Raw genomic sequence first — 25,136 nt, 5'->3', positions numbered from 1 at the left:
TTGAAAGACAATTTATTTAATTATTCTCATTATTTCATGTAAGCATGACATGGTAAATTTATAGCAAACAGTATTACTGGCTTTTGTATAAAGTGAATATACCACTCAATGCCTTGTTTTATGCTCTTTACAAATATAATAAACACTTCTACCAGAAATTCAGTTTTAAGCACTTTTTGACCTCTTAAAAATGACCTAAATATGGGGTATAAAAAAGGCTTAAAACATTGGTCTCAAACTTTATAACATTGGACTCAAACTTACTGTTTCATTATAAATCCATTTTTTTAATGTTATATTATTCATAAGCACTGATTTTCCATGATTAAATTGGATAAATAAATTTTATCAATGTTATGGTGTTTTTGTCTTCCTTGTTGCCAAAATTTCAATTAAGGCATGCAGTTTTTGGTTGATTTTTACAAAATAATAGGATATTTGAAATCACAAATCTGTAATAGTTTAGAAACAAATTTGGGCTATATATTTGCACATCAGGGGGTGGGGGTAAAGCATGGCATATATTAAATATATAAACTAACCATTGCTGTATTTAATATAGCTAAATTTATAGCAAACAGTATAACTGGCATTCATAGTAGCTGGCTTTCATATTTTTGACCAAAAATGCATGCTTTTATTTAAAATTCGATGTCATGGAAGAAGAAAACATCATAACACTGGAAAAATTAATTTATCCAAATTAATATTGGAAAATCAGTACTTGTGGAATATATAACATTAAAAAAATTGATTTATAATGAAACAGTAAGTTTGAGATCAATGCTATAAGGTATTTAAGGTTCAAGACCAATTTTCTAGCCTTTTATATACACCATATTTAGGTCATTTTTAAGAGGTCAAAAAGTGCTTAAATCTGAATTTCCAGTAGAAGCAATTATTATATTTGTAAAGAGCATAAAAAAGGCATCAAGTGGTATATTCACTTATACAAAAGCCTGCAATACTGTTTGCTATAATTTTACCCACAACCCTATAAACTAGGTAAATTGTAAAGAATAAAATGCTCATCTAACAGTAATGTGGTGATTGTATAGCCTATGAACATACACATTATTTAAGACTAAATTTGAACCAATTATGGTGGGGAGAGAATTTCCTAGATTGGCCAATAATAGAATATTTTGAAGCAACTTTAAGTGAAGGATTTAATAATCAGTTAGTCTAGGCTACTGATCTTTTGTTATACAGTGTTTGTTTAACAAAAGTGGAGGATCCTTATATAGTTACATTTTGTTGATTTCCTCCTAGCTTTGTAGGTAGCCCTACAAGATAAGTTTTCTAAAGCAACGAGGCCAGAGAATGATATAGACTAGGCCTACACTATTATTAATTGGGCTAGCTGCAAAACGAGAATAGAAATTACCTGTAACCTTCAGTTGGTATATGTTCGGATGGACGCCTTGAGTCATGACAGTAGAGACTGTACTATATATTTTATTTAAGAAAATATAGAGTAAATGTATTTGGTATATATTTTGTAGTTATTCATTTTATTTTACTAATAGGCTATAAGAAGTTTCTTCCTCAACTGATATCTGTGGATTGATTCATTTGCTGACGTCAATTTAAAAGGTAGCGCTAATACTTCTAGGGAATGAGAATGTACAAAAGAAACAATGGGATGCTATTAAGGCCTCCCCTCATAATCAGTTTTGTGGCAAGTACTTTTATTTCATGCTCAAGTGAAAGTACGAAGTACTCCAGAGAATTTTTACTTATGTATAAGCATCAAGTACTTCTTCAAAATTCAGTTAAGTATTTTTTTTAAAGTATTGAGGTTTACAAGTCAACACCGTAGTATCTACTTAGTTTGTTGGCAAGTTCTGACAACGAGCAAGATACGCAATAAGAATACCAATTGCAGTTATCTCACCGAGTTGACTGTCAGAAAAGTTCCATGCTGATAATTGTTAGAAGAATTCCTATGACAATCGTGCTATCTACACTGTGATCATGCTATTCGATAGTTCTCAGAAATAAATACTTTTCCTTGGATATTTGAATCTGAATCCTACCTAAAATGTACCCAGCAAAGAAAATAAAAACTATTATCTCCACCAATTATCAGATATAGGAACACTTGGATGGTGAAAAAGAATTATGCGGTTAAATTTTCTGAACACTTTCAATGCTCTTGGGTAGTCTTATAGCATGGTTACTGCTTTTCGCCTATCAGACACAAATGTGAGAACCGAAAAATTCACATTATTTTCATCGCATTCACAACGGTAGTTTCTTCGTCCCTATTTTCAAAGTAGTCATCGCCAGAAAAGTAGCTAACTCTTTCAGTTTTGTCAGCCTCGTTAACAGCTTTGGGGTTTCAGCCTTTAGGGGTTTCTAACAGCTTTGGGGTTTCAACCATGCTTCTTCTACCAAAAATTCAACAGCTACATCCATACTCCCGCTAGGGAATGCTTAAGTTTGAAATAAAGGTGACTTGAAGTAGCAACAATATAATCTTTGGTATGAAAAGTCTTTTCTTCCAGAATGGTAGGAAATATTTCTTCCAGGCCCACAAGAAGAGCATATGCCAATGTCAAACCTCACTAGATATTTCAGCTTTCTAAGCTTCTTTTCATAAGATGGAATTGTAAGACAAATTTTACAAAAGTAGTATCTTTCTTCACTTGGAAGATATCCAGAGCAACTACAGATGGCTCCATGACTTCTTTGCACTCTTCTAGAAAATATACGTCACGACAACCCAAACTAGGTTTCTATAAGGCGTCACAGACATCATGAATCTTCTCTTTTTTGTTACAAACTATCAAACGTTTGACATTGTCACATTCTGAATTCTATCGATTTGTCATAGACCTGGGGACTGTTTGTTTTATGCTTCCTTGACAGCATGTGCGGCTTTTTAGCTCTTATTAACAGCGCCCCAGAGAGCAGTGAACTTGGTAAAAGTTGCTTAGTACTGCCACTTATATGCACCATCATTCAAGGCTTTATCACGGTCTATGGATGTAAACAAATTGAATGTATAGTTTACATATCAGAAATGGGGAGGAAGTGGGAAATACTCCATATGTTCTTACTCACTCTGATTACTAAGCGTCTTTCCAACATTTAAAAACAAGAATAAGTCATTTTGACGAACTTGATTTTAATCTCATTGTCACTTAATTGATCCTCATCACTGAAGATTGTCGGAAATTCTCTTAATGCTTTACTGAATTTTGAGGCACTATCAGTATTCCCCGTATCTTTCTTTCAACCACAATTTTATGTCCTGGTAAGACACCATTCAGTTCCTCATCGATTTTGTCTTAAGTATGCGAGGCCTTAAAACATGAACATATAACAGCAAAAGATTTCTACCTAAGATCTTCGTCAAGCAAATGGGCCGTCATTCCCAAGTAGTTTTGTTATTCGCAGACCAAATGCTTGCAGTCAAGAATACATAGTCAGTCAGTTAAAACTCATGAATCCTAACCTTCTGTACTACACAGCTGAAACGGCCCCATCTATATCTATTCTTCCTTTAATCTAGAAAAACGTTCTATACAAAACTAAAGGGGATTCAACATATTCCATGGTTTCTTTATTTCAAATTTTGGCTACTGGGTACTATTTCAGAAAAGTAGAATCCTTTGTTTGATGTTTCAAAAGCATCGCAGTGAGTTTCTTCTCCATAAAGTTGTTGTTGGAATTGAACAGTGGTCTAAAAGTATTTGAGTTTAAGTACCCTCAAATACTCCAGCTTTTTACTTAAGCACAAATATTAATTACTTTCGGAATATTTAATTAATCTGGGTATGAGTATTAAGATTATTTACTTAAGTAACTATTAAAGTACTTTGTAATTAAGTAATTGCCAACACTGCTGCTAATAATAACAATAATATAATACAAATCACCTAATTATGGACTAGTAAATAAAATCAGCCATTTTGTACACAAACATCTTTGAGTTGTTGCTAGGTCCTCCACTTTAGACAAACTTTACATTGGGTCAAATTTAAAAGGCCAAGCTTTTTGAAAAATCGCGGCTCTACATTTTTAGGTCTCTTTCTTTCAGTGGTGGATCCAGGTTGGGGACGTGGGAGGCGCCCCCTCCTAACGTAGTAGTGGATTTGGGGTTGGGACTGCTTCCAGTGGTTGGGACGAAAGTTATTTTTTGTAACTGGTTTTTAGTAGTTGAGTTTTTGATCGTTAAGACTGTTTCTTTTCACAGACAAGTTTGAAACAAAGTTTCAGTTACTCCGTGTGGTCTCTCTTAGATTTTACAGATTATGCATACCGCCTAAAAGTATTTATCAAGGTAATCTTTGTGTATTACGACAAAAGCCGACTGGAAGGCGAAAATCTTCATTTCGGAATAAAAAGGAGGGAAAATTTAAAATCTCAACTTCTTTAGGCTTTCGAAATGATATTTTGGGATTGTGCTGTTACAACGGGGCTGAAAAACTTATATATTTTAACTTCTTTTTACTGTCAAAAGCTTGTGTTCGAGTCTTGCCATGGCACAGAGACAAAGGAAAGTGATATCATTAATTTTTTTGGCTGTCATAAATTTTAAGTTTGCTTTATTAGGCGAAGCGGGGTGGTTTTTACAACATCGTTGTTGTTAAGGGGATTTGTATAATAGAAAGTAAATGTATGCAAACATTAATTTATATTTTGGATTTCGCTGAGCAAATGGTGGCCACTTTACAGCTTGTTTTCATCTAGTTAAAGCTCTGCACAATATGGCATATTAACGCCTCTGTTCATCCTAAAACATCAAAAGAAAGGCCAAACTCTTCAGAAATACCTGAAGTTTAATAAAGGTTCGATAAAGTATACACTTAAAACTAAGTGTACGAGTCTAAATACTCCTTCAAAGGTCGGAAAAGTCATTTAAGAAAAATTGATTTTTGAATAAAAATTTATAAAAAGAAGGCAAATAATTATGTGTTTATTTAATTCGAACCAGTATAGATGGGTCTCTGACTTCTCAGTTTGAATCAGTGGAATGACATCGATCTTTTCGAACGTTTACTAATGAAATGTTGAAAAAAGTGAAAAATTCACAATACTTGAGTTGACCACGGAAATGGAACGCAACTATAATATTATTTTAGAGTTTTTCACCTTCTCAATTGCAAGCAGTCACAAAATCTAGTTATTTTTTGTATAGGGGATGCATATATTTGTTCATAAATTGTATAAACTGCTATATATACCGCTGAGGAATTTTATACTCATTTTGATAAAGGCCATTCAATCATATTTCCATGATTGGCAAAATTTTTACAGGACAATTCTCTTACTTAATGCTAAATCTGAGCCAATGTTTCAAATTTTTATTTTTGTGCTCAACAAACATGTCGAGATTTAAACGTTTACATTGAATATCTGGAAATCTCAAGAATAAAAAAAAAAAATTAAAAATCTATCTCAGCTAGATTTAACCCTGAAAATTTAAATCACCATCTATACCTATACTGCTACTACTACTAATAACTCACTGCAGCACTAAGCCGCATGAGGCCAACACAGCTACGCACACTCCTCCTCCAACCTAATCTATTCAAGGCCTCCATGTTTAAATCCTCCCAGGAAGTTCCCATTTCCTTTAAATCTTTATTCATGACATCCTTCCAACCCAGACGAGGACGACCTGATTTCCGTGTAACCCCAGATGGTTGGAAAAAAAGGACATTTTTCGGCAATCTGCATCTTTCATCCGCAGAACGTGACCTAGCCATTTCAACCTTTCTTTCAGTATAGCCCTAGAAAGCGGGATTGAACCTAATTTTTCGTACAGCCTACTGTTTGAAATACAGTCAGTCACCCGGGTACCCAGAACAATCCGAAGGCAATTTCTTTGGAAACATCTAGTAAATTTTACTCCGCTTTTCGGAGCGCCCATGCTTCCGAGCCATATTTGACCACTGTCATCACTGTAGCTTCTAATATTCTAATCTTGGTTTGCAGACTTATCTTCCTATTCTTCCAAACTTTTCTTAACTGTGAAAAAACACCTTGAGCCTTAGCTATTCTACTTTTAACAACTTCACTGCTCCCATCGTATTTACTAATAATACTACCAAGGTAAGTGAAGCTGACCACCTGATCAATCTTTTCGTTACCCAATGTCACCTTTTTATCTTCACTTATTCCTAGCCTTAGTGGCTTAGTCTTCTTAACATTAATTTTCAAACCTATTCTAGAGTCGCAAAACCTCTAAAAATTCTTTCATTTTGCTCACACTTTCATCTAATATGCTTAAATCATCAGCATGATCATAAAGTCCAGGAGCATTTTTCCTCCCCATTTGATTCCGTGGTCTCCGATTGCCTTTCCTGTGCTCCTTAAGACAAAGTCCATCAAAATGATCCATATAAAGGGGGATAGAGCACAACTCTGCTTAACTCCTGATTTAATACAAAACCAATTGCTAACCTCATTTCCTACCTTAACCGCAGCAGTATTATTCTCGTACATAGCACAAATCACTTTAATATATTTGTCTGGTATACCAACCATATAAGAACAAGACCTTTGCTTAACGCTCTTCTATCAACCGGATCGAAAGCTTGCTCATAATCGATAAACTGAGGACCAAAGGTGCTTGCTACCGAAGGGATTTTTCAATTATTAAACCTAAGAGTGAAAACTTGGTTGACACATCTTCTACCTTTTCCAAAACCGCTCTGTTCTTTCCTTAAAACTTTGTCTACAGCGTCTTTCACTACAAAAATAACAAATGATTTTTTAAGAAGTATTTCGACTCATATACTTAGTTTGAAGCACATACCTGTATGCATCTTTATTGGAGTTCATATTTTTCTGACGATTTTGGTCTTTATTCGAATATTTTAGGATGAATAGAATTGGTAATACTAACGAAGAGCTCTAAACTGACAGGACCCTAGACTGACAGCACTAGCCATTATAAACGTTCACCGAAATATTTTTGGGTAGAGATTGACTGTGTAATAAATAGATATGGCGGGAGCAGAAATAAACAAATAGACTTTTTCTTGTAAAACTGTGAATTCTGCCACTTAAGCAAGACATACCGAACTTCAAAAAATAGAAAGATACGCTACGTTGTAACGAAACGTGAAATTTTGATTAGTAACTTCTAATATTTCGTCAAAGTTAACACTGTTTATTAAAATATTATTTTAAAAAAGAATTGGTGACTAGTTAATGTTTTATTACCTGTACTCAAAACCCTCGTTTTAAATGTATTCTATGTATTTCTGTTTCTTTGTTCTTTTTTCTTGTTACATCCCTAAAAGAATTAATATTTAATGTTTAATACATCTTTTATGAACATAAAAGTTGTACTTAATCCTCATTTCCAACTCTTCATTACTATCATAATTACTAAGCAATGCTACAAAGTTAAGCAACATGCTAAGTGGTTTGCCCTGTGTCACAAAGAATGCTTGACCCCGAAAGATAGTTCAACACCAATTTATAATTTTTTTTTTTTGAAACAGTTCGTGGTAACGAACTGTAGTAAGGAGCGACCCGGCTCAATAGTAACCAAAACTCTAAAAAACAGAATTTTGATACTAATAGTTACATCAAAAGAATCGCATTTTAATGCTGATTTTAAATATATAAGTTTCACCAAGTTTAGTCTTACCCATCAAAAGTTACGAACCTGAGAAAATTTGCCCTATTTTAGAAAATAGGGAGAAACACCCCCTAAAAGTCATAGAATCTTAATGAAAATCATACCATCAGATTCAGTGTATCAGAAAACCCTACTGTAGAAGTTCCAAGCTCCTATCTACAAAAATGCGGAATTTTGTATTTTTTGCCAGAAGGGAAATCACGGATGCGTGTTTATTTTATTTATTTTTTTTCCCCAGGGGTGATCGTATCGACCCAGTGGTCCTAGGATTTTGCGAGAGGGCTCATTGGAACGGAAATGAAAAGTTCTAGTGTCCTTTTTAAGTCACCAAAAAATTGGAGGGCACCTAGGCCCCCTCCCACGCTCATTTTTTCCCAAAGTCATCGAATGAAAATTTTGGGACAGCCATTATATTCAGCATAGTCGAAAAACCTTATAACTATGTTTTTGGGGACGACTTACTCCCCCACAGTCCCCGTGGGAGGGACTGCAAGTTGCAAATTTTGACCAGTGTTTGCATATAGTAATGGTTATTGGGAAGTGTACAGACGTTTCCAGGGTGATTTTTTGGTTGGGAGGGGGGGGGGTTGAGAACAGGGGTTATGTGGGGGAAATTTTCCATGGAGGAATTTTCATGGGGGAAGAAGATTCCCATAAAGGGGGCGCAGTATTTTCTAGCATTATTTAAAAAAACAATGAGAAAATAAATATGAAAAAGTTTTTTTTCAACTGGAAGTAAGGAGTAGCATTAAAACTTAAAACGAACAGAAAATATTACGCATATAAGGGTTAACCTCCTCCTAATACCTCACTCTTTACGCTAAAAGATTTTTAGTAATTTCAACTATTTATTTTACGGCCTTTGTGATTCAGGGGACAAAATTTAAGCTTTAATGTAAAGAGTTATTGACGAGGTATTGGCGTGTGGGCGAACCATCTCATATACGTAATAAAAACATACGAATATAGAAGTTTGTTACGTAAGCTAATTCGTAAGTTAGGTATATCTTTTACTAATGAAAACGGTCGTAAAAACTAAAAGTTTCTGTTGCCTTTTTAAGTACCCAAAAAATTGGAGGGCAACTGGGCCTCCTCCCCCTCCTTTTTTCTCAAAATAATTCGATCAAAACTATGGGAAAGCCATTTAGCCAAATAAATAAATATGCAAATTTCGCTTTAATTATTCATCTGCGGAGAGCCGAAATCAATACATGGATTAACTAAAAAACGTTCAGAAATTAAATAAAAAAAACAAGTTTTTTTTAACTGAAAGTAAGGAGCGACATTAAAACTTAAAACGAACAGAAATTACCCCGTATATGAAAGGGGCTGCTCCGTCTTCAATGCCCTGCTCTTTACGCTAAAGTTTTTACTGTTTTAGAAAGTAGAGTTGAGAGAAAGAGTCAAACTTTAGTGCAAAGAGCAAGGCGTTGAAGAGGGGGCAGCCCCTTTCATATACGGGGTAATTTCTGTTCGTTTTAAGTTTTGTAGAGAAAATGTATTTACAGTAGAACCTTCTGTATTTTGTCCTTACTTTTTTTTAACAAATCAATGAACGGACTTAATCAAAATATATAAGACAATTGAAAAATTACAAAACTAAATAAATCATTCAATTAATTCACAGCACTAATCAGATATTATCACAAATTGGGAAACTAAATTCAGCAGTCCGACTAATATAATTAAACTGTGGGAAAAGGCAGAGAGAAAAGTAAGCCTTTGCTGCTGCTTCAACGATACCAAGTGGATTAAAGCTGGAAGTGTGAACACGTAAACCAGGCCACATATGGATCCAGAAAATCTGAAAGATAATTGAAGGATTGTCGATAATGATAAACATAAATCATTTTACACCATAAAAGAATAATAGACTTTCAACCCGTAATTGGAAAATTTACTCCAGTAAATATTGAAGAACATCATCAGCTTGCTTAACTACTGAATACATAAACAAGAACTTTGGTATTCAATAATCTCAGATTCATAATCTCAGCTATTCAACCAAAAATGTTTTTTAAGGGATGTTCTATTGGATTTCTTCTTCTTCTAAAAAAAATAATATAAAAAATAAATAGTTGTATTTGCGCGACAAGTGATCAGCCACCATATTTTGCGTTGATAAATAAATATTAAATAAACGTAATGTCAAACGCTACAGGTCCTTACATACATGTACGTATCATGGGCACCCATAAGCTGAATTTTCGGGGAGAGAGGGGCTATGAAAAAACTTTATATCGTTGAATATCCTTATATTCTTTATTATTTCGTTTTAGAGATTACCTTATTGAGAAAAAACACGGTTTTCCCATTAAAGATTTAAAATGTAAATGTCAGGGGGAGGGGCTGAAGTCACTGTCCCCCTCTTATGGACGCCTATGGGACATATACAGAGGGGGGGAGGCATCCTAAAGTTTACAGAATTTCTGGGCACTTTTTATCCAAGTTATTAAATTAGTGTTTTTTTTTAATATTGCGCCACCCCCCACAAATTATTCTAGCATACGATCCTGTCTCTATACAATTGTGTAATGCATAGATAGAAGATCAAAAGAAAATTCCCAAAGTCTTCAGAAAAAGGAAATAGAAGCGTTAGAGACTCGGAAAAGTCAATGGAAAACTCACAAGGACAGAATAATACACATTCTTTACGCCTCACGTTCTAAAAATTCTTGAGCTACCCTGAGCTGCTTTGAGTCCAATAGAAAAAATCTAGAGACTGGATTCAGTTTTTTCTCACTCTAAGAAACATATTGCCATTACTACTAGCAACCCAATGCAGTACCATGTCACGCGATTGTTTCAAATATTGCAAGCTATCGTTGATAAAAAAAAAGAACATGCAAGGTGAAATCCTTTTAGAGCCAAGTTTTGACTATTTATTAGAAACACTTGTAATTACCCGATAAATGTTTTTTTCAATAGTTCCAGCGAAAAAAGAGATGAGCGCTTCTATTTTTACATTCTTATCAGAAAGATAAATGAAAGTAATTGGCTAAAACATCATTTTCTGATTGCCTTCAACACACTACAAACCTTATTTCTGCAGAAATACCGGAAAATATTGTGGCCTCATACTCAAACTCAGAACATTTATTTAGAGGAAGGAAAGAAAGAAAACAAACTTATGCCGTCCATGAGACGTTACACTTTTCAAAGTTAACAAAAAAAAAAGTCAAGAAAAGTATAAGCCGAAGGTCAGACATATCACGGATCTTAAGAGATTGCTTACCTGTTAGTTTTTGATTATGCACTAAATGAATAACAGAATAAAATACCAAGAAACTATCAAAAAGAAGATAAAAAGGATAAATAAGGTAAATATACCTTGCAACAGTTCCAACTTGAGGAAGAAATATTGCAAACAATACACACACGGCGAGCAAGATCCCGTTTAAGCACAAAATATGGGGAAAAGAGGGATATATGTCTCCAAAGATGGCGTACAGAAGCTGCGTCCTTAGTATGTATGCGAGCAGGGGAAAAACTGTTATCATTTGAAGAAAGAGAAATACTCTAGCAACTATTGTCATTACATCTGAGGTCGGGAAGTTGTTGAGGAAATTCTGAAAAAAAAAGTCTTACTGTAAAAAATGATGCCATAATAATCCAGTAGACTTTATTTAATACAGATTGATTGTGCGACTTACTATGATTCACATATGTTACCTATTCAAATCAATATTCAAATAATTTCTCCGACACACATTTCTTTGCGCTAAAAACAATAAAAGAGAAACTATAAAAACAAGCAAAAATTTGAAAAAAGACAATAGAAAATTATACAGGAGTTCTTTTTTTCAATCTCAGAGTGGCTATAAAGGAAACACAGGTGACTATAAAGAAAAAAAAATTAACCAAAGGTAATACGCAATCAAGGTTACATAGCAAACTTGACGATTGAGGCTACTCTCATATCTGCAAGCAAGCTGTGAAATATCTCTTCACACAACGTCATCAAAGAGTTTAAGTGAGTTCTAACGATTCCTGAATTTCTTCACTTGAGCGAAAAGATGGAGGTCACTCCGCGCTAAGACAGAGCTACAGTAAATGTCATTTAAATTGGTCGAAGACCTGCTGAGATAAACGAGTACTCTGAAGAAAGGCATTATAATGCAAAAGAAAAATTCCAGAAATCAGCACGTCTTTCTTCTCTTTTGAATAGCTGTACTCTGGCGTAACGAAGTTCAACGATAATAATGCACAGTAATAGAGGTTTCCAGCTAGACAAATTCCACAAGCAATACAGTTCTTGTCCCTCCAAAAAAACTTTTTGGTTGTTGAACGTTCGTCTGAATTTCTTGTTTTTTTTCAGAAGGGGGGGGGGGTAGCTTGAGTCCATCTATTAGTTTGATGGTCTTTTGTTTGGAGTTTGTCAACAGGACACGTGTCTTGTTGACGTTATCTATAATTTCCCCTGGAACAAAGAAGTAGCTTGACAGGAGATGTTATATATAAGCCAATGGGATCCTTAAAAATTACTTATAATCACTGTGGAGCTATCCATCTTCCCGAGGAAAGAGTAGCAAATAAAGGTGATTCCTTTGGAGATTGCTGCTTGCATGGTCGACTTGAATTGTCGCTACCAAAATTTCCAAATGAGTCGGTTCGCCTTTTTCTCAACGAAAGCGATGATCAATGTGTCTAGCAGTCTTAATGTTTTTAACTATAAAGTAGCTCAACAAATTCATCACAAAATCAATTCAGCGGCACATCCATCATAAACCACTGAATGTGATTTTGAACCACTTTCATATGGCCAAACGTACTTTTTAGACCCCGATGGAGCTCTTGAAGAACGCCTCGTACATCCTTTAAATTATGGGATCTTCCGTTATCTAATGGATTTCTTGGAAGAAATATTGCGAGACACCAACAACTATGCCAAAGGTTACAAGAAAATGCTAGAAGTGGAGGATGAAGCAAATCAACTTGCTGCTTCACTGGGACAACAACTTCCAAACATGTAGCTCATTTTCACTCTGCTAAATGACGTCAAATACAGACGATTCCACCCTCCTGTATGTAATGAAGCATGCGCTGCGCTTACTCTTACTGCTTACCATAGTTTTCCACCAAATGAAATGGTTGTAAAACAACGTGGCAAAAATCTTTTCAATTTAAAGAATACCAACCATCGTGTGAAGCCCTTTCCCTACCCATTATAACATTCAGCTGGAACGTTAGGATGGACAGTTGACATGCCCCTTCAAATACCTTATGTAAGTCGTCCACATCTAACACGGCTTGAACTAGCTTGAATTTTTCGACCTGAACATGCCAAAAATCTTTCTTTGCCAGCTGTTACATCTGACCTACATCGGATTATCTTTAGTGCTTTGTATTTCTCTGGAAGACTTTTTCATCAATATCTTGTTGATATAATATTCATGTTGAGCGTGACTGCATCTAACGGATAAAATTCAACAAGAAAATTATTATGGTCGAAAACTACGTAGGTGTTACACGACTTCTCAACGACTTAGCCATGAAATAGAATGTAGTTGTTGCCGAAAAAGTAATACTATCGTCATCATCCATCGGATAAACACACTACTTTGCTGAGCATTTCGAAGACGCCTTGGCTTTTGTTCGTTGCCCAGGAGCTCCAGATTTCTGTATGTATAACTATGACTAAAATCCTGATTAGCCCCAAATCAAAGAAGCAGCATGTATTAGGTCTGATGATAATAAATTTATTATAGGATAGTCCACTCAAAATGGTCCCGATCTCCTAACTCAGATTGTGATACTAAAATTTGAAAAAAATAATCAATGCTATTGATAAAAGACAGCTATTGATACAAGAAAGATTGCAGCATATATGCCCACGACTGAACTGGATATGTGTACACATGGACTACCACATATGCATTTGCTATTGATCACGAGTCCTCGTGATGGAATCCGCAATCCAGTCGAAATTGATGATATTATTTCGGCTGAAATTCCAAATAACAACGATGGTTTAATAAGAGAATTAGTTTTAAAGTGGATGATTCATAATCCGCGTGAGGAGTTAAATCCAAATGTGGGTTGTATGATCAATAAAATGGACTTCGGCCTTTAGTGTCACTTTGGTTTTCCAATACAATACAACTCAGTTACATCTCTAGCAGATCATGAAAGACCGAAGTATCAGCGTCGTTATGATTCCAAATTTGACGAAATGAACAAAGAAGAATTTTCACTTGATCATGCAATTTATCAGAAACTCCAATAATCACCGAGTTACTCGTGATAATCGTCATGTCCTCATAAATAATCCCCCTATGTTCAAAAAATTTCAGTGTCACTTTAATGCCGGATATGCTGGTAGTATAGGTCCGGTACAGTGTTTTTATAAATACATTTTCAAAGGACGCGTTGCACTTGATATTCATTTACCTGGATATTACCAAACGCAATAAATCAGCCAACCTCATGAAGATTTGGTAGATATTGGACAACAAGGCTCAATCTTGGAAGCGTATTCTCGACACAGCAAGGCGCTGAAATAAATGAAAAAAAAAACAACAAAAAAACCAGGAATTTCTCTATTATTGAGAAATTCCTGAACACTTTCAATGGAATGGAAAAAACGAGTAAATGGGAACCACCAATCCGTGGACTGCATGCCATTGGTCGAATTCACAAGATAAATTTTGTGGCTCATACCGAGTGCTTCTATTTGCGAGTAGTTATCTATCATATGAACAATGTGCCAAGTTTTGAAGATCTCGGAACTGTGAATAATATTACTTATCCCACATACAAACAAGCATGCTAGGCTCACGCCCTTGAATTCAAAGTTAAACAGTGGTTTGATGCTCTAGAAGAATCAGCACTGTCCTGTGCTTTTTGCAATACCAACACTAAATACTGTGATAGCAAAAAACTATCAAAGGAAGCAAAAATGCTGACGTTACCTGTCAAGGGGAATTCTCGTTACAAAATGAACCCTGAGCTCCCACAAGTAGTTTTTTATTGTTTACATTTTTTTTATGATGTTTTGTTTCCACAGCAGTTCATTCTGTATGGATGTATTAATTGAATTCTTTTTCGTTTTCATTATATTTGATGTTAACTGGCCACTTTGAAAGAGATTTACAAGTCTTAACAAAACTAGTTTCTGAGATTTCAAGATGGACATGTTATGGACATATTACAAACAAAATATGGACATAATTTGACTAAAAATGACATATTTCTGGATGCTCATGGGACATATTTATGAACTAAAAAGTTGGCAACCCTGTAGGTAAACGGAATCACAACACGCCCTCTATATGCAGGTTGTCAAAAAGGTGTAACAGCAATATCTTTAGGAAGGGTTTAATGTGCGAAATTGAAACTAACAGGGCTTGTTGTAAAAAATATTAAACTAACCAAAAGAAAACATTTACATCCTAATGCTACAGCTTCTACTCATACTACTTCTACTGTTACTATTATTACTACTACTATTATTGCTACGGCTACCAAAGCTTAGGAAACTACAATTAATTTTACTCCTACTCCTACTACTACTGCTATTAAAACTAAGGATATTAAGGTGTAAAATTTGGGATGTATAGGAACTATATGAAACTAGTTCGAAACACACTATGTCCACGCAGGTTGTCAAGCGCACGCATCCAAAATGCTTCAGGAACGGTTGATGGTATTAAGCTGAAACTTTCAGTGTGTGTTGAAGGGGATGTTGAAAAAATCAAAGGTGCTATGCGTATACTGCTACTAATGCTGCTACAACTATTGCTACTGTGTAAGGATATTAAGGTGAAGCATTTAAGGAATTTTAATAAAAAAAAAGTTTTTTTAACTGAAAGTAAGGAGCGACATTAAAACTTGAAACGAACAGAAATTACTCCGTATATGAAAGGGGTTGTTCCCTCCTCAACGCCTCGCTCTTTGCGCTAAAGTTTGACTCTTTCTCTCAACTCTACTTTTTAAAACAGTAAAAACTTAAGCGTAAAGAGCGGGACGTTGAGGAGGGAGCAGCCCCTTTCATATACGGAGTAATTTTTTTTTCGTTTTAAGTTTTAATGTCGCTCCTTACTTTCAGTTAAAAAAAACTTGTTTTTTCATTTAAATACTAAACGTTTTTGAGTAAATGCATGTTTTGATTTCGGCTCTCCGCAGATGAATAATTAAAATGAAATTTGCATATTTTTTTTTTGGCTAAATGAATTTCTCATAGTTTTGATAGAACGATTCTGAGAAAAAAGAAGTGGGGGAGGAGGCCTAGTTGCCCCCCGATTTTTTTGTTACTTAAAAAGGCAACTAGAACTTTTAGTTTTTTACGAACGTTTTCATTGGTAAAAGATATACGCAATTTTCGAATTAGCTTACGTAACGAACTTCTATATTCGTATGTTTTTATTACGTATATGAGGGGGTTCTTCCACTCGTTGATACCTCGCTCTTTACACTAAAGCTTAAATTTTGTTCCAATTCCTTAAGAATGACCCTGAATCATAAAGACCGTAGAATAAATAGTTGAAATTACTAAAAATACCTCACCGTAAAGAGTGAGGTATTAGGAGGAGGTGAACCCCTTATATGTGTAATATTTTCTGTTCGTTTTAAGTTTTAATGCAGCTCCTTACCTTCAGTTGAAAAACTTTTTCATATTTATTTTTTCATTGTTCCTTTTTTTAAATAATGCTAGAAAATCCTGCGCCCCCTTCATGGAAAATTTCTTCCCCAATTACAAATTCCTCCATAGAAAGTTCCCCCCATATAAACCCCTATTCTCAACCCCTCCCCCAACCAAAAAATCCCCCTGAAAACGTCTGTATACTTCACAATAACCATTACTATATGTAAACACTGGTCAAAGTTCGTAACTTGCAGCCCCTCCAACGGGGACTGGGGGGAGTAAGTCGTCCCCAAAGACATAGTTATAAGGTTTTTCGACTATGCTGAATGAAATGGCTATCTCAGAATTTTGATCCGATGACTTTGGGAAAAAAATAAGCGTGGGAGGGGGCCTAGGTGCCCTCCAATTTTTTTGGTCACTTAAAAAGGGCACTAGAACTTTCCATTTCCGTTCGAATGAGCCATCTTGCAAAATTCTAGGACCACTGGGTTGATACGATCACCCATAAAAAAAAAAAAAAAAAAAAAAATCCGACAAAAAAAATACAAATTTCCACATTTTTGTAGATAGGAACTTGAACAGTAGGGTTGTCTGATACGCTGAATTTGATGGTGTGATTTTCGTTAAGATTCTATGACTTTTAGTGGGTGTTTTCCCCTATTTTCTAAAATAAGGCAAGCCAAAATTAAGACGAGGAGGGCTGATTACCCGCCTGTATTTTTTGTCAAGACCAGAATATAATTTGTGCTTTACTGAAAACAAACTACGTTTTAAATGTTTTCACTTTTTTACTTTCGTAAATAAAAATTATCAAAACTTTAAGGAAAAATATCAGTATATGTCAATTAAACTGACACTCTGCGATCATTTGTTTTTTCTTATGTTTTTTTCAGTAAAGCGCAAATTCTGTTCTGGTCTTGAGAAGGCATGGGGGTTATCAGCCCTACTACTGTCAATTTTTGCTCGTTTTTAGTTTGACATGGCTATTTACGGGGGACGGCTAACTTTTCCACAGTTTTTATGGCGTGGAGATTTCCTCACAATAGAAGTTTAAAGCGACCGAATCTTGGACAGCGTGCACTAGTAGCTGGTAGGGCACTTTAACTTTTCTCAATATTTCGTCACAAGTGTGATGATACAGCACCGTGTCAATTTTTTCCCGCTCAATTTTGATAAATATTTTTCGGGTACGCGGATGGCAGTAGATTGAAAGGGGACACTAAAAGATAGACCTAATGGTCGCTACAGGTATGGTCAGGGTCAACGTTTATATTTTTCATGAGTTGAAAGTTTGTAATCACATGGTCAATATTACTCGTAGAGTCACTTTTGTGTATCTATGTAAACTGGTGATCTTTGTCACAAAAGGATATCCCGTCTGGGAGTGCTGATGGAAGGATGTCTTTTAGTTTACCAGGTAAGCAGGGGTAGCACTGGAAGTCTCTACAAATCAGAAAGCGTCTGTTGCCAATTCTACACAAGAGTCTGCTTAAACGGCTACACGCTTCGGCATAGCGTTTCTCAGAACGATCAGTTATTCAGGTTTTTTGGAAGAGGCACATTCCCTAGGTACTTTAATACAAATTGAATTTAAAAAACAGGGGTTGAAAGAAGTAATAGTTTCCCTCATATTTAAGAGAGCCATGGATCAAACACTTAATAATACTAAACTGTAAGTGAAGAGTGACCTTTGTCAATAGAAACCCGAACACTAAAAAACTATTTTTTGACTAAAACATAAGCAACAACTAAATATATTATTTTTGCTAATTCTAAATAAGTAAAATGTTTAGGCAAAATATATTTCTTGAAAATCTAGGGGGGTGGGTGGGATGTTATTTCCAGTTTTTGAAGGAAAATATAAAAGAAACGGTATTTTTCGATGAAATATTAAAAAATGTATTTTTAGAATTCTAGAGGGGGAGGGAGAATCTAAGAGGAAAAGCCCCTGACCCAGGGGCCAGGAAGTCAAAAAATCCTGACTTACATTTCCTTATTCTTAGTCTTGTTTTTTTTTAATTTTTTTCGTTTTTTTTTTGGAATACTAATCGGAAATTTCACAATTTTCTAAATTTATTTAGAAAATTTTACTTAGAACGCAAGTTGAGCAATGCAATACAAAAAATTAAATAAACTTAAATAAAGATTGTGAAATAGATTTTGTGATAGTGTCAAAAACAGGCTTGAACAAAGAAGAAAAAAGAAATAGAGAACGAGAGAAAGAAAGATAAAGAGAGAGAGAGAGAGAGAGAGAGAGAGAGAGGAGAAGAGGGAGAGAGAGAAAAAAAGAGAAAAATTAATGATAACACTTACATCCTCAATGCAAGATTTTACCAGCGGAAACGAGAGATAAAATAATGTGCCAACGAAAATGTAGGTTGTTGAAACCAACAGAAAAGCAATCGCCAGATCTCGTCCCTAGGAAACAAACCAAATATGATACAAAAGCTATAATTTTTGTACGTAAAAATCAATATTACAGATATTTTTCTAAAACATGGCATAAAGTTAACATATATATCCTTTTTAAGCAACAAAGCCTTTTTATATTCATGGCTATTAACAATAAATTTATATTTAAAATAAGTTGGTAATGAACAGTCAATTAGTGGGGCTTTGATGTGGGCAGTAGTAAGAGCATGTATAACTACGGTCGCGCCCATAGAAGAATAGTAATTACGGTACTTCTAAAGCTATTTTAAAAATCTAGAAGGACATATGTATTAATTATCTTGATTATATTTTTACTTGATTTTTATCATATACATAATAAAAATATAACAGAATAATAGTTTGTTACGTAAGTTAATTCTTAAGTTAGTATATTTTTTAGTAATAAAAACGTTCGTTAAAAAATTAAAATTCTAGTTGCCTTTTTAAGTAACCGAGAAACTGGAGGGCAACTAGGCCTCCTTCCCCACCCCTTATTTCTCAAAATCGTCTGATAAAAACTAAGAGTAAGCTATTTAGCCAAAAAAGAATTAATAGAAATTAATTATATAAAAAACTAGTTTTTTTTAAATGGAAGTAAGGAGCGACATTAAAACTTAAAACGAACAGAAATTACTCCGTATATGAAATGGGCTGTCCCCTCCGCAATCCCTAGCTCTTTACGCTAAAGTTTGACTCTTAGCCAAAATTCTACTTTTTAAAACAATTAGAAAACTTGAACGTAAAGAGCGAGGGATTGCGGAGGGGACAACCCATTTCATATATGGAGTAATTTCTGTTCGTTTTAAGTTAAGCGAACAGAAATTACTCCGTATATGAAATGGGTTGTCCCCTCCGCAATCCCTCGCTCTTTACGCTGAAGTTCGACTCTTTGTCAAAATTCTACTTTTTAAAACAATTAAAAACTTTAACGTAAAGAGCGAGGGATTGCGGAGGGGACAACCCATTTCATATACGGAGTAATTTCTGTTCGTTTTAAGTTTTAATGTCGCTCCTTACTTTCAGTTAAAAAAACTAGTTTTTTTTATTTTTTACATATAGTAATGGTTACTGGGAAGTGTACAGACGTTTTCAGAAGGGATTTTTTTGGTTTAGGGGGGAGAGTTGGGGGGGGGGGGGGTTACATGGGAGGATATTTCCATGGAGGAACTCCTCATGGGGGAAGAAAATTTCAATGAAGGAGGAGCAGGATTTTTTAGCATTATTTGAAAAAACAATGAAAAAATAAATACGAAAAGTTTTTTTCTACTGAAAGTAAGGAGCAGCATTAAAACTTAAAACGAAAAAAATTATTACGCATATGAGGGGTTTACCGCCACGTTATACCTCACTTTTTACGCTAAAGTATTTTTAGTAATTTTAACTATTTATTCTACGGCCTTTGTGATTCAGAGGTCATTCTTAAGGAATTGGGACATTTAACCTTTAGTGTAAAGAGCAAGGTATCGACGAGGGTTGAACCCCCTAATATACGCAATAAAAACATACGAATATAGAAGTTCGCTACTTTTTCTAGGCCTCCTCTCTCACTCCTTTTTGCTCAAAATCGTCCGATTAATTGCAATTAATTAATATGCAAATTTTGTTTTAATTATTTATTTGCGGAGAGCCAAGATCAAAACATGCATTAATTCAAAAACATCCAGAAATTAAATAAAAAAGACATGTTTTTTTTAAATGAAAGTAAGGAGCAACATTAAAACTTAAAACTAACAGAAATTACTCCGTATATGAAAGGGGCTTTTCGTCCCCGCTCTTTACGGCCCGCTCTTTACGCTAAAGTTTCTTACTGTTTTAAAAAGTAGAGTTAAGAGAAAGAGTCAAACTTTAGCGTAAAGATCGGGGCGTTGAGGAGGAAAAGCCCCTTTCATATACGGAATAATTTATGTTAGTTTTAAGTTTTAATGTTGCTCCTTACTTTCATTTAAAAAACTTGTTTTTTTTTATTTAATCACAGTAAAGAAGCATTGTTTAGAGACAGAGGCAAATCTCCAGTATTTTTATTGGGGGAAGAGGGGTCCATATCCGGACAGTTAAGGGGCATAGGATGTATAATAATTTTTTTCTCTAAATTATTGGGGGCAACTGCACCCAAAACGACGCCCCTGTTTAGAGAGATAGCTGTGCAAATATATTTTTTCTACTTTTAATTTGAAAAACACTTTATTATTGAAATGAATGGTTATGCACTATTGGAGGTTGATGGAGTGGACAGTAAAGATGTGAAGACAAGAGAACCTAACTTCGCAGTAGAAATTACAAAGGGCTGACGACTAATTTTTAAGTGAGATGAAATATTTGGCAGCTACGTGACATCATTGAGCAGATTCATCCTTGAAAGATCAATTATATTTTGCGGCAAAGACGAACATGTTGCATACATCTAAGCAACAGGATGAGTTGAATGCAATCTTGAAATATTCAGGTTCTATAATAATCAAATATAGATACTATTGAACTTACATTTTTCTCTTGATTCCGGTTGTTTTTCATAATAGTAATAACAGCATTATGAACAAATAATGCTAAAGCGAGAATTCCTGTCAGAGATGGAAAAGTTGATCGTGCCAAAGGTACATAAGAAGTTGAACTATCATCCGAAAAATCAACGTGGATACCCCACTGAACGGCTTTGGTTATAACAAAAGACAGAATATAAATCACGGACAAAGTACCTGAAAAGATAAAGTATATATATCGGTTATCGAATACACTAGGTACAAAAGATAATGTAAACTAACAAGATTGGCAATTTTCATTTAAATAAACATATCAGCATATCAAAATAACATCATATGTCAACATATCAACATAATATCGTATATCAACATAATATTTACACGAATATAACAGATCAACATATATCAACATGATATCATATCAACATAAACAAAAAAAAAACATTCTAACATCTAGGGATCCTGCTCAGTAGTACACGGATAACTATTAAAATATTTCACTAGTCTTTAATACTAGACAAGTGCTCGCAAAATTGGCTTTAGGCTATCTATAAAAATTTTGTTTCCATTAGATAATCAACCTATCTTTCTTTCGACTTTGTAGCCAAATACTTAAAGGTAGATCCTTAAAATACTCTGCAAATAATCCTGGAACTCGGGAAAAGCCAAAAAATCTGGAAAACATATCAATGGAAAAGAAAATTTCAAAAGTTTAACCTTGAGTGACATAATAATGCAAGTGACTAAAAAAAGCTGAGCATCAGCCTAAGTGAAACGAGGGCCAAAAACCATAGCAAGCAGAGGAAGACGAAAAAAACAGGTGTCTGACTGGCTATACATCCAGACCAGGCGTCTGTACTTGTGGGTGTATATCGGTTATTCTGTTCTTTCTTGAAACATGACATTTTCACAAAATAATCTCGGAGCCATGGAAGTCGCTATGGACTTTACACATATCTTCTCTCTTTAAACGAACAACTGTATATGTATGTATTTTGTCTTGAAAAAACTCAATATTTTATTTTGAAAATTTTCTGGCCTGAAAAACGATCTAGATAGGTCACAAGTTTCAGAAATTCATTTAAAAGCTTAATTTTGGAAAGACACTTTTCATGTAAAACACAAACAAGTATAGAATAGTACAACTAATATAGTAGGGCATCTCTATTATCATTTTTTATTGTTAATTTTGTGTAGCAATAAAAAAAAAAAAAAAATGCCTGTAGAACGGCCAAAAAAAACACAAATTAACCGTTATTAAAAATGATAATTTTTAAAACTAATATACAACTAATATAGTAAGGCATCTCTATTCTCCTTTTTTATTGTTAATTTTGGGTAGCAATAAAAAAATGCCTGTAGAACGGCCAAAAAAAAACGCAAATTAACCGTTATTAAAAATGATAATTCGTTTGAACAAGAAGGAATTTTTGTCCAATCATCAAAACCATCAAACTTGATGAGACCAGACATGCAACAGCAAGAATAAAAACGAGACAAAAGGAAAATATTTCATCAGGAGATTAAAAACAAAACTCATTCTAAATAGCGCTTGCGAAAAAATCCTTAAAATCCTTGAAATATTCGAAGACTTTAGGAATCCATACTTAGAGTTAATTTTGCATAAAAAAAAAAATACTTATAGGACGACTAAAATGGAAACTTGGAATAATTAAAAATGATGATTCGTTTGAACAAGAAGACAATTTTTGTTCAATCCCATGAACCATCAATTAACAAGATCAAAGGACGATCCAAAAAACGTAAATTCACACTGGCTGAAAATGAACAACTTAGACCATCAAATGTGTTAAGACCAATCTGAACAGCTAAGGCAAAGGGCACTGAAGAAATGTCTGAAGTAATTATAAACAAAAATGAAGCACAAAGGAATATGCAGTTAGAATACTTGCGACAACGACGATCACAACAAGTCAAAAACGAAAATCAAGAACAAAGAAATATGCAGTTATAAGATAAGCAATAACGAGAATCACAACGAGTTAAAAACAAAAGGGAAGAGCAAAGGCATCCTAAACCTGGGAAATGGATATCTTCTCAAAAATGGCTTCATTAAAATCGAATAATCTGAAGATATGAAACCCAGCGGTAATTTAGTTGAGGAAGAATTTAGAGATTGTCTAGAAAATATTGATGTAATGAAAGAACGCACTATTTCAGTTTTGATCAACAAGGAAGCTGATAAAATCAATGCAAAAAATCTAGGTCACCTACCAGAAAAATACAAATCTTATAAAAAATACGATTTATGAAAGAAACAAGAGCTAAGAGCTCATATGGCACTTATGACGAGGTCGAAAGAGCCAAGAAATCATATGGTATGAGCTCTAGCAAAATTGTAAGAGTCCATAGATTGCTTTAAAAGGAAAATTAAATTAAAAAAAACTAATTTTTTTAGCTGAAAGTAAGGAGCGACATTAAAACTTGAAACGAACAGAAATTACTCCGTATATGAAATGGGTTGTCCCCTCCGCAATCCCTCGCTCTTTGCGCTAAAGTTTTTAATTGTTTTAAAAAGTATAATTGTGGCAAAGAGTCAAACTTTAGCGTAAAGAGCGAGGGATTGCGGAGGGGACAACCCATTTCATATACGGAGTAATTTCTGTTCGTTTTAAGTTTTAATGTCGCTCCTTACTTTCAGCTAAAAAAATCAGTTTTTTTTATTTAATTTCTGAACGTTTTTGAATTAATGCATGTTTGGTTTTGGCTCTCAGCACATAAATTATTAAAATGAAATTTGTATATTAATTCTTTTTTTGGCTAAATGGCTTTCTCTTAGTTTTGATCAGACGATTTTGAGAAATAAGGGGTGGAGAAGGAGGTCTAGTTGCCCTCCAATTTTTCGGTTACTTAAAAAGGCAACTAGAACTTTTAATTTTTAACGATTTATTAGTAAAAAATATACGTAACTTAAGAATTAACTTACGTAACAAACTTTCATAATCTAATATTTTTATTATGTATACGAGGGGGTTTGTACCCTCGTTAATACCTCGCTCTTTACACTAAATCGTAAGTTTTGTCCCAATTCTTTAAGAATGACCCCTGAATCAGAAAGGCCGTAGAATAAATAGTTGAAATTACTAAAAATACTTTCGCATAAAGAGCGAGGTATTTATCTCCTCCTAAATACCTCGCTCTTTATGCTAAAGTATTTTTAGAACCCCTCATATGCGTAATAATCTCTGTTCGTTTTAAGTTTCAATGCTACTCCTTCCTTTCATTTGAAAAAAACGTTTTCATGTTTATTTTTCATTGTTTTCTTATAGTAATGCTAGAAAATCCTGCGCCCTTTTCATTGAATTTTTCTTCTCCCATGACAGATTCCTCCAAGGAAATATCCTCCAACATAGCCCCCTCCCCTCATCCCCACCCCCAAACAAAATAAAATCCCCCTGAAAACGTCTGTACACTTCCCAATAACCATTACTATATGTAAACACTGGTCAAAGTTTGTAACTTGCAGCCCCTCCCCCAGGGATTGTTGGGGAGTAAGTCATCCCCAAAGACATAGTTATTATGGTTTTCGACTATGCTGAACAAAATGGCTATCTCAAAATTTTGATCCGTTGACTTTGGGAAAAAATGAGCGTGGGAGGGGGCCTAGATGCCCTCCAATTTTTTTGGTCACTTAAAAAGGGCACTAGAACTTTTCTTTTCCGTTAGAATGAGCCCTCTTGCGATATTCTAGGACGACTTGGTCGATACGATGACCCCTGGGGAAAAAAAAACAAACAAATAAACACGCACCCGTGATTTGTCTTCTGGCAAAAAATACAAAATTCCACATTTTTGTAGATAGGAGCTTGAAACTTCTACAGTAGGGTTCTCTGATACGCTGAATCTGATGGTGTCATCTTCGTTAAGATTCTACGACTTTTAGGGGGTGTTTCCCCCTATTTTCTTAAATAATACAAATTTTCTCAGACTCCTAACTTTTGATGGGTAAGACTAAACTTGATGAAACTTATATATTTAAAATCAGCATTAAAATGCGATTCTTTTGATGTAGCTA

At 34.5% G+C, this 25,136-nt stretch overlaps 2 protein-coding genes across 2 annotated transcripts in view; both read right to left on the bottom strand.

Annotated features, from left to right (window-relative positions):
• Nucleotides 1-1,558, bottom strand: part of LOC136034775 (E3 ubiquitin-protein ligase Su(dx)-like) — a 67,087-nt gene extending 65,529 nt beyond the window's left edge. Inside the window, exon 1 of the mRNA XM_065716187.1 lies at nt 1,388-1,558. Within this exon, the coding sequence (XP_065572259.1) occupies nt 1,388-1,433 (46 nt within the window). The 5' untranslated portion in view covers nt 1,434-1,558. The remainder of the gene's footprint in view (nt 1-1,387) is intronic.
• Nucleotides 1,559-9,158: 7,600 nt separating this feature from the next.
• The window catches only part of LOC136034774 (neutral amino acid transporter 9-like), a 51,652-nt gene continuing 35,674 nt past the window's right edge, over nt 9,159-25,136 (bottom strand). Inside the window, exons 7-10 of the mRNA XM_065716186.1 lie at nt 21,105-21,316; nt 18,504-18,608; nt 10,937-11,175; nt 9,159-9,410 (exon numbers count right to left, since the gene is read on the bottom strand). Of these exons, the coding sequence (XP_065572258.1) occupies nt 9,236-9,410; nt 10,937-11,175; nt 18,504-18,608; nt 21,105-21,316 (731 nt within the window). The 3' untranslated portion in view covers nt 9,159-9,235. The remainder of the gene's footprint in view (nt 9,411-10,936; nt 11,176-18,503; nt 18,609-21,104; nt 21,317-25,136) is intronic.

The sequence above is a fragment of the Artemia franciscana genome, chromosome 13 (assembly GCF_032884065.1).
Source record: "Artemia franciscana chromosome 13, ASM3288406v1, whole genome shotgun sequence".
NCBI lineage: Eukaryota > Metazoa > Arthropoda > Branchiopoda > Anostraca > Artemiidae > Artemia > Artemia franciscana.
Note: the sequence above shows the minus strand (reverse complement) of the source record. Positions and strands in the feature narration are given on the sequence as shown.